A 10,261-nucleotide genomic window follows, 5' to 3' on the forward strand; every position below is an offset into this window, starting at 1 on the left:
GTCCCCCTAGACCTGCAGCAGGATGTCCCCCAGCCAGCTCTGGGATGTCCCCCTAGACCTGCAGCAGGATGTCCCCCAGCCAGCTCTGGGATGTCCCCCTAGACCTGCAGCAGGATGTCCCCCAGCCAGCTCTGGGATGTCCCCCTAGACCTGCAGCAGGATGTCCCCCAGCCAGCTCTGGGATGTCCCCCTAGACCTGCAGCAGGATGTCCCCCAGCCAGCTCTGGGATGTCCCCCTAGACCTGCAGCAGGATGTCCCCCAGCCAGCTCTGGGATGTCCCCCTAGACCTGCAGCAGGATGTCCCCCAGCCAGCTCTGGGATGTCCCCCTAGACCTGCAGCAGGATGTCCCCCGGGGGGCTGTCTGTGGGGAGGGAGAGCGGGACGGGGGGGTTTGGGTGATGCCAAGGGTACAGGGGAGGTCTCTCGGCCGTGCGAGGGGGTCTCTCCGGGGTGGGCAGTGTCGGGACTCGGGGTGTCTGGCCGGGATAAATGATGCCGGGACAGAGGGGTCTTGTGGAGGGTGCCCGGAGCCGGGGGGGTGTCTGTCTGGGGTAAGTGATAACCAGGACGGGGAGGGAAGAGCTGTGTCAGGGGATGGAGAGATGGCAGGGCTTGGGGGTCTGTCGGGGGTAAGTGATATCAGGACATGGGGGTCTCTCTGGGGTCAGGAGTGCCAGGAGCTGGGGGTTTCTTTGGAATGAGGGATGCCCGGAGCTGGGATTTTCTCTGGGGTAAGTGATACCAGGACGTGGGGGTCTCTTTGGGGTCAGGAGTGCCAGGAGCTGGGGGTTTATGTCCCCCCCTCAAGACCTGCTGAGGGATGTACCACTAGATGCACTGCAGAATGCCCCCCAGACCTGCTGAGGGATGTCCCCACCATGCCGTGGGGTGTCTCCCACAGACCTCTTGTGGGACATTCCCCGTACCTGCAGCAGGATGTCCCCCAGCCAGCTCTGGGATGTCCCCCTAGACCTGCAGCAGGATGTCCCCCAGCCTTCTGGAATGAGGGATGCCTGGAGCTGGGGTTTTCTCTGGGATAAGTGATAATCAGGTCGGGGAAAGGACAACCCCCAGGGCTTGGGGGTCTGTCCGGGATAAGTGACACCAGGATGTGGGGGTCTCTTTGGGGTGAGAAGGCTGGGGTCTCTCTGGACTAACTGATACCAGAGCTTGAGGGTCTCTCTAGGGTGAGCACTGCCAGGATACGGGGGTGTGTGTGTGTGTGTGTGTGTCTCTGCAGTGGATGGTACCAGGACCTGTGGGTCTCTGGGCTGAGGGATGCCACGGTGTGGGGTCTGTCACTCTGAGGTGAGAGATGCCTGGACCCGGCAGGAGGGTGTCTCCTCTCCAGGCTGGTCCCTGGGTGTGCAGACACTGCTGCTGCTTCTCTAGGGCTGGAGGCTGCCTCCCCACTCCAGCCCCCAGCCCCAGCTGCCCCCAAACCTGCCCCAGGAGGGCCGGGCTTGGTTGCACACCCCGATTTCCTCCAGCTCCTCCGGTCCTACCACTTACAGGGCAGGCACCGGTATCGCAATCATCACAAAATGCTTTTCTTTTGCCTTTTTATTTTATTTTTTTTTTTTTTCCTGAGTATGACTGTGCAGCGTTTTTTTTCCTCAACAGCCACCCGTTGCAAATGAGTCCTCTGTTGTTGTTGTTATTGTTGTTTTTAGGCTTGAGATTTACTTTGGTTGTGAAAATATTTTTTTTCCAAAGACGTTATTTAACCCAAAGGGTTGCATCACTCCTAAGTAAAATGATTTTTTTTTTTTTTTTTTAGTGTTTGCTTTGGATTAATAACCCAGCACTTGCATTCCTTCGAGAGCTTACATGTCTTTTGTAACCATCACAAGTTGTACTCGCAGCCGCCGATTACTCCATGGCTGTCCAGGCTCCCCATCCGGACTTCACCAAAGTCCATGAAACAGCTCGTAGGCATTTCTTGGGAGGTCAGATCAGTTCCCAGGACTGACTAATTATCAGAGCAGAGAGCGTGAAGGAATTTTTTTAATATTTGAGAATTTCCAGTTCCCTTTAAGTAGAATTATTTCCAGCAATGGAGGACCGGTTTATATAAGTCTCTTATTCAAGTTGTGGCTGCACCTTTAAAACATGTTTAATCCGTTAAATAAAGTAATTGTGAAACACTGAATAGTAGATCGAGGACAAAGTGGATTCAAAAAGTAAAAATAGATTAGAACTAGAAAACGTTACTTTATCAACTATTGCAGTACATTTCTGCTTAAACCACTTTGATGCATTTTTGGCTTCTGATGAACGGGCAAATCTCAGACAAAAGCTGACGTAGGTGTTCCCATCCCCGTCTTTTGAGCCTGAAAGGTGTTTTTCCTTTGCAATTTAAGGACTTGATTCAAACCTTCCTCACTTCAGCAGTGGTTCATGTGCTGCCTGGTGTTGGCTTTGAGCCGGCATTTCACCTGGGACTTTTTCCTCACGCTGAATTTTCAAAAAAAAAAGGTGTTTAAATGGGGTGCTGAAGAGAAATGTCCTTCATGTTGTGTCCTGTGAATATTAGGAGTAGCGGTATGAATTACACACTGGAGATAAGGTGTGGGCAGGAGCATTTGGGTGGAATATTTTCAGAACTTGTCATACATTTTTGGAAAGGGAGCCTTAAAAGTTCTGCCAGATGTAGGTGTGTGTGTGTGAGTTTTTAAAAGAAATAGTTTCAGATGTGTTTTAGATACCCTGGCTGGCTCGGATGTACTCAGACCTGTTGTGCAGCTGAGCGATGCTTTGCTCCGGGACCAGTCCCAGGGAGGTGGATGGGGTCTGAGATACAACTGAGATAGAAAGAGGGGGTCAGAAGCTGATGGGTGGGGAATAGCAGAGCCTGTGACTCCAGCTGAGCAGTGGATCCAGTGTGCTGGTGGCAGCCAAAATCACCAGACCTGCAGGTTTTTGTGACTAGGGCACAATTAGACCATTAGAGGGCTATTTTTAATTTTTTTTTTTTTTTTTTTTTTTTAAGAGAGGTTAGAAAGTAAACCTTATCTACCTGGCAGGCTGTAGCGGTAGTTTTATGACCATATTAGGCTTATAAGTAAATACTCTGTGTGGCTGGGCTCACCTGTAGCGTAGAGCTGGTGGCTTTGTTAAATGTGTGTTTAGGAGGAGTGCTGCTACTCCATTTAATGGCTTGACACTGATGCAACAGCTTTTTCCTAAACTGCTGCCTGATCTGTAAATACGTATTTTGATCTGGCTTCTGCTGCTGGAACTAGTGTAATATTTACCCAGTAGAGTACAGTCTAATGGCATTTATCATGTAAATCCCGAGGTAAGATCTGGAAGCTTTTTTCCTCAAGCGAATGTTTGTTCTGATATGGTCTTCCCCAGTGCTGTTTTCACCTTTTATGTACATTTTTTTACAAGTTGCCTCATTATATACTGCTGACCAGTGCCTTCGGTCTATCACTTCTGCTGTCAGACATTAGAAAAGTATTGAGTTCATTAAGCTTACCTTTGAGCTGTAATCAGAACCTTTAACTAGTGGAATTTCTCATTAGAAAAGGAGAAAGGAGACTGGGGTTTGTATTAAATTCATATAATAAAAAGTCTGATAAGCTTTTGGTTAAAAAAATAAGCAAAAGACGTGCAGTAACCTGTTTCCAAACCCTAACCATGTCAATTGCTCTTCATGGTTTCTGTTTTTTTTTAAAACATACCCAATAGTTTGCATTTTGATTTGTGCTTATCTAAGCTGTATTGGGTAAGTGGCTGAAATATTTTTCCGCCCCTCGGAGGGGGAATGCTACCACAGTAGCATTTTCTTGGATGTGGACACTTTATGCAAAGCTGTTTCTATTACAGGTTTAAGACCTCTTTTAGTTACATGTAACTCTAGATAACAACCACAGAATCCATATTTAAACTTCTATTTTAGCTATGTCCACTTGGACTCCTCTAATAAAACTATCAGGCATTTGTAAAGGCACTCAACCACAAGATATTATAATAAGAAACTAGAAGGAATAGTTACTTAAAAATCTTTAAATTAACGGATAATTTCCTATCTTGGCTTCTTCATAAGACAGGATTCCTGACTGTTTGGTGTGCTTGGTCCTTGTGCCTGCTTGGGCTCCCTCAGGCTCTGATCTGGGATGTGGCATGGTCCATCAGTGCTCAGAATTTGGGACTGTAAATAGCTGACAGTCCTGGATTTGGCCCTGAGGGGCTCTGTGTGTGATCATGGCTTTAAACATCCCGGGCTCAGCTCTGAAACGGGTCTGTATGTTCAGATCCATGGGAGACACAAGTATTGCGAATCTGCCTTAAATCTAGTTATTCAGCCTTAACGAGCCGTGATGACTTGTGGGGTGTCAGAGGCAGCTCTCGAGCATATTTGGAGTATATTTATTCTTCATGTTGTCTGCCTCGTGCTGTGTTGAACCCCAGGCCTGCGACCGAGACCAGCAGTGCGGAGGAGGGATGTGCTGCGCCGTCAGCCTCTGGATCCGCAGCCTGCGGATGTGCACGCCCATGGGAAATTTGGGAGAGGAGTGCCATCCTTTGAGTCACCGAGTGAGTACCTCACCTCAGGGGTGTGCAGTGGGGGGGACACTGAGTGACCAGAGCTGGCAGGGCAGAACCAACTAGGAATATACTGCGCTATACATCACTTTGGATAAAAACTATACGTGGTGAAAAGGCGGGGAAACATCCCCTGTGTTGCAACACCCAGGCATTTGCATCTGTATGGAGCTAGTGCTGGAGGTACCTACCTAAGGAAACACATTACTGTCAGAATTATGCTGAAGAGAACCCGAGGATGAAAGTAACACACGCTTCTCGGTTTGTTTCCTTATTAGTTTGTTGTTGCTGTTTCGCTTCGTTACACGGTTCAAACCAGCTCCCAAGCCCAGCCCTGCCCACGTGTGTGAGCAGGAGCAAACACCCCCCACCTCAGTGGAACTGGACAAGATCCCATCACAAGCATAAGAAGGTCACCAGCCGGGGTTGGGACACCTTGTGCATCCCTGCAGTGGGGTCCCTGCCACCAAACAGCAAAGTCCAGTTGCGGTCCAGAGGCTGGGAGCCACTGGTGCCTTCAAAAGCCACTGAGAAAGTGTTGACACACACCTGTACTTGAGAGAACTCACCACAGGCTCCCTTTGCTTCTATTCTACCTATTAATTTTGAATATATATGTGTATATATACAGCTATACACGCACATATATAACACTAGTTACTTATTAGTACATTATTATATGATACACTGCTATTAATATAATGATATTAGCAAACACATTTATTTAAGGATATGTAATTATGCATATTATATGTACGATGAAAAAGGCTGTTTATTTATAATACAAAAGATTGAATGGGATTTTTCCAAGGAGCTTGAGAACCTGGTAGTCTTCGGAGCCATCCTCAGGGAAGAGTATGGCCCAAGAGTCATCACATGGGAAAGATGCGACAGCAATAAATTGAGATTATAAATGTGCAGCTAGTTAGCTGCTTCTCTCACTGTCCCATCCAATGTCTGGTTTCTTGGCTCAGCACCTACCATTTATTTTCTCAGTTTTTGGAAGTTCAAGGCTCTGTTCTATTACAGTTAAATTTTTAAATATGCTGTGATATTTGGGACCCAATTCTCATTTTCACTATATAATGCAGCAGGTTTTTCTTGTAAGTGCTCTTTACATTAGCAGGAGTTACGGGATAAAATAAATTGTCTTCTAGGGGTTTTTTATGGGCTTATTCCTGTTGGGTAATAATTTATACTGTCTGATATATATTAAGCTAATTGCCTTCATAATTGCAACCAGAGAAGAAACCTGTCCACCCCGGACATGCAGTCATAGTCCCTGATGTTTATAAGCTTTATGAGGTTAATTTTAGATTTAGATTCCTCACCCCACTGCTCTTCATGACAAACACAGAGCGAATTGATTTATCGCAGGATGTGAAATCGGGTATTTTTAAGGATGGAGAGTTTACTCAGTGGTTCCTCTCCTCTAAATTGCCCTCAGCACCAAATCCTTTCATTTGCCTGCAGGTCAGGTACAAAGCAGGCACCACCATGGTCGTGCCACCGCCTGGAGATACCCTGGAGGAGATGGCTGGCGGTTGGGTTTCCACCATCTAGTTTCCTTCTCAGCAACTAGATGGCGTTGGCTTGATGCCGATAAGAGTCTCCGTTGGCATGGCAGAGGCAGGGTTTGCAGGCAGAGAGGCAGGGTTTGCAGGCAGGTGAGGTTTGGTGGGTCAGGAGACAGAGTTGGCAGCACTGGAGGGGTGGCTTCGCTGCCACCATGCACCTTGCACATAACCCCCTTGTCTCTCCCAGGAGTTCCCTTGTTCCCTTCTCACCCTCCAAGCCCCCATTGCCCTGTGCTCATTAAAACCCAGTGCTGGCGTGGCAAAGCATGTACCAGCTCAGCTGGCATCACCAGCGTGCAGAGCTGTCACCCGCTGTCCCCAGCCCGGTGTGTTAATAAGCCACGTCTTCAGCGTGGGAGTCCCTCTGAAAGGAACCTTTCCTTGCAGTGAATGTAACGTTTTGAATAAATCATTTGCACTGTCAGAGGGCTGAGAGGTACCTCTGAGTCAGCCTTGCCAGCCCGGGGAGCTCAGATTTTTAGGTTTTTCTGCAGCGCTGTGTGTGGGCACCCGGGAGGTGGGATTCCTGCGGGGACTCCCCAGCACCCACGGTTGGTGGCCTCTCTGCTCACGCCAGGACAGAGGGGCTGTGGTGGGTGGCACAGGGAAGCCCATGCTGTCCCTCGCTCTGGGACTGCTCTTGGGACGATGCTGGGCAGGGGTCCTCTAAATTGCCCTCAGCACCAAATCCTTTCATTTGCCTGCAGGTCAGGTACAAAGCAGGCACCACCATGGTCGTGCCACCGCCTGGAGATACCCTGGAGGAGATGGCTGGCGGTTGGGTTTCCACCATCTAGTTTCCTTCTCAGCAACTAGATGGCGTTGGCTTGATGCCGATAAGAGTCTCCGTTGGCATGGCAGAGGCAGGGTTTGCAGGCAGAGAGGCAGGGTTTGCAGGCAGGTGAGGTTTGGTGGGTCAGGAGACAGAGTTGGCAGCACTGGAGGGGTGGCTTCGCTGCCACCATGCACCTTGCACACAACCCCCTCGTCTCTCCCAGGAGTTCCCTTCTCACCTCCAAGCCCCCATTGCCCTGTGCTCATTAAAACCCAGTGCTGGCGTGGCAAAGCATGTACCAGCTCAGCTGGCATCACCAGCGTGCAGAGCTGTCACCCGCTGTCCCCAGCCCGGTGTGTTAATAAGCCACGTCTTCAGCGTGGGAGTCCCTCTGAAAGGAACCTTTCCTTGCAGTGAATGTAACGTTTTGAATAAATCATTTGCGCTGTCAGAGAGCTGAGAGGTACCTCTGAGTCAGCCTTGCCAGCCCGGGGAGCTCAGATTTTTAGGTTTTTCTGCAGCGCTGTGTGTGGGCACCCGGGAGGTGGGATTCCTGCGGGGACTCCCCAGCACCCACGGTTGGTGGCCTCTCTGCTCACGCCAGGACAGAGGGGCTGTGGTGGGTGGCACAGGGAAGCCCATGCTGTCCCTCGCTCTGGGACTGCTCTTGGGACGATGCTGGGCAGGGGGCTGGCACTAGCCCAGGGCGACGTGACCCCCTGCTCGCCCCTGCACCCAGTGGGGTGCCACTGGAGTCAGGCAGGTCCTTGGTGTGACGCAGGGGGGGACATGTGGGACATTCTGCCTTTGACTCTCTTAGAGAAAAATTGCCCACTGACACAAAGTGATCTCAGAATATTAAAATTGCAGGCTCAAAAGGTTGCCCAGAGATCAGGGAATGAGGGAATTAGGGCTGGCAGTGGTGGCAGCCTCTGTGCTTCCCTCACTGCATCCCGATGGATGCTCAGGGCACGCTGCCAGCCTGCAGCACTGTGGCTCCTGGCCACCCTGTCCCACCAGGCTGTCCTGCTTGGCTCATGTGCCGGTGGAGGCACATCTCCTGTGAAAGATGGAGCTTGTAATCAAGTCGTTAAAGAGTGTCAGTGTGTGTGTGCCCATCGTGGCCCAATTAAACTTGTTCAATGCAGCCCGGACGTGTGCTCCCTGCAACACAGCGTGGCCACAGGAGGGTGGGTGAAATGAGAAACCTCTGTCCTGTGGTGAGGGGATCCTCTCAGAGGGAGGTGAGGCCAGATGACCTCCAGAGATCACCTTCCAGCCTGAATTACCGGCTCCTGTGGTTCCTGGGCACTGCTTTGTGCCATACGGCAGCGCAGGAACCGGGGCCAGGGGAAACCCCTGCATGGTGACCACCACCAAACACTACCCTAAAGGCCAGTGTAGTTTCACAACAGATGCCTTTATGAAACAGGAGTAAATGCAGAACATGTGTCACAGATAGATTTACACAGCCACACAGACCATTACATTTTGCTCTCAGCTGTGGCGTAAGTGGGAAATACAAAGGGCTTGGCTTTGCCATCTGCTCTCCAGACCCTGTGGTTGCAGCTCGTGGGGTTCTCCTGCCGTGGAGGGAGGTGGGCAGCGTTCCCTGTATCCCTGCTTTTCAACCAAATCCATCCATCCCCAGCGCCGCCGTGCTCCCTGTCCCTGATGCCTGTGCTCTTTGTCCCCAGGTTCCCTTCTCCGGGCGCCGGATGCACCACACCTGCCCCTGTCTCCCCGGCCTGGCCTGCCTACGGACTTCTCCCACCAAGTTCAAATGTTTACCAGACTTCAGAAAAGAAGATGTGTTTTTTTAGCAGGAGCCGTTCTGTGCTAGAAAGAGCCACTCCATGTATTCTTTTTCTTCTTGTTGTTGTGACGAACAAGGTACTTGCCGGGGGAAACCCTTCACCATACACTTTCCTGCCTCACCAACATTCAACCTGAAGATGAGATACCGTGCTGTGGTGGCCAAGGTTTTCAGGGGGGACTCGTGGTGGCAGATGCTTTCATTTTTGGGGTGAGCAAAATGAGATTTGCTGAGGTGATGCTGCTCTCTGAGGGCGGGAGCTTAATGATTTCTGAACCGTCTCGTGGTCTTCGTGGTTCCAGCTTAACCCCAGAATGAAAACATCCCAGATTATTGTCAGGTTTGGAGAATTTTGGCCACATTTTCACACTTTGGAATGCCCGAATCGCACCAAGAGTTGCATAATTGCATAGTGTGAAGCATATGATGATTGCCAAAAAACTGTATTTACATTACATTTGGTATCTTTATTAATATAACTGTATTTGTAAGTTAGGCACATCTCTAGGGTAAAAGTTTAACCAATAGATGTAGTTTTTACACTTTTTAAAAGTGGCAGGTGGAACCAAAGCACTTCAATATTCAAAGCATTAGAAGATATTTTAGTATTCTAAGAGGAGAAGTTGTTGTTACTTGAGTTGGTGTAAAACTACCAGATCATCTCAAACTATGTATTAAGATGTAGTTTATATTAAAAAAAGGAACCCTGAAGTTTGTTGTAATGGGCTGCCTGACTTCTTGTATATGTATCAAATTTGCTGTGTAAAAATTCTGTATCAGAATAATGGTATATGATTTGATTTATTTTAATATTATAACATTATTTTGTCATTGTGGTTTTCCATTTTTATTGAGTGTAATCTGTTATCACATACTCGATCCACCCAAGCTAGCAGAGCTCCTCACGGGTAGCTTAGCAAAAGATTATATGCCTCTGGCTGCTTTTAGGGAAACTCAGCAGTTTACAAGGCATGAACTCCTCAACCATGCTGCAGTCTTAGACGGTGGAGGTATTTTGGTGTAGCTAATACGAGAGGTTTTTCTTGGCACATGCCTCAAAAGGATCAACTTTAACCTGGCAAACATATAATTTGTGGGTTTTCTATGAAATACCGTGCGACTTCATATTTACTTGTCAGTCCCTGGAGCTGGAATTCCAATAGTTTGTGTGAGTTTCACACATCTGTTGCTCTCAGACATGCAAACATATGCTGGAACTGGAAAAGTGAAGTCATTCATCATTCAACAAGCAGCGCTTTGCTGCTGATGACAACGAGGGGTTTGAGAGAAGTTAGCACACTCATATGAAAGCAAACACCTGTATTAGAGGACATGAGTAACGGCCCAGCAAGTTTACCAGGTACCTTCCACTGGGCTTCACGGCCTCCCTCAAGAGACAGGAAGGAACAACTGGATCTGCTCTTTGGCCAGATCCTTATGGATGCTGCACATGGTAGAGGAGCAAATATCATAAGACACAGGATTGCCTCCTTCCAGCTCTGAATAGCCCAATCCCAGGGCTCCTGCTCCAATATAT

At 49.0% G+C, this 10,261-nt stretch overlaps 1 protein-coding gene across 1 annotated transcript; it reads left to right on the plus strand.

Moving 5' to 3' along the window:
• The first annotated feature begins 661 nt into the window (after positions 1–661).
• Positions 662–9,504, plus strand: PROK2 (prokineticin 2). Its single transcript, XM_014946695.1, has 3 exons — positions 662–733; positions 4,422–4,547; positions 8,606–9,504. Exons 1-3 carry the CDS (start codon positions 707–709, stop codon positions 8,729–8,731), a joined length of 279 nt encoding a protein of 92 aa, XP_014802181.1. The 5' UTR covers positions 662–706; the 3' UTR covers positions 8,732–9,504.
• Positions 9,505–10,261: the final 757 nt, after the last annotated feature.

The sequence above is a fragment of the Calidris pugnax genome, unplaced genomic scaffold, assembly GCF_001431845.1.
Source record: "Calidris pugnax isolate Ruff unplaced genomic scaffold, ASM143184v1 scaffold81, whole genome shotgun sequence".
NCBI classification, from domain to species: domain Eukaryota; kingdom Metazoa; phylum Chordata; class Aves; order Charadriiformes; family Scolopacidae; genus Calidris; species Calidris pugnax.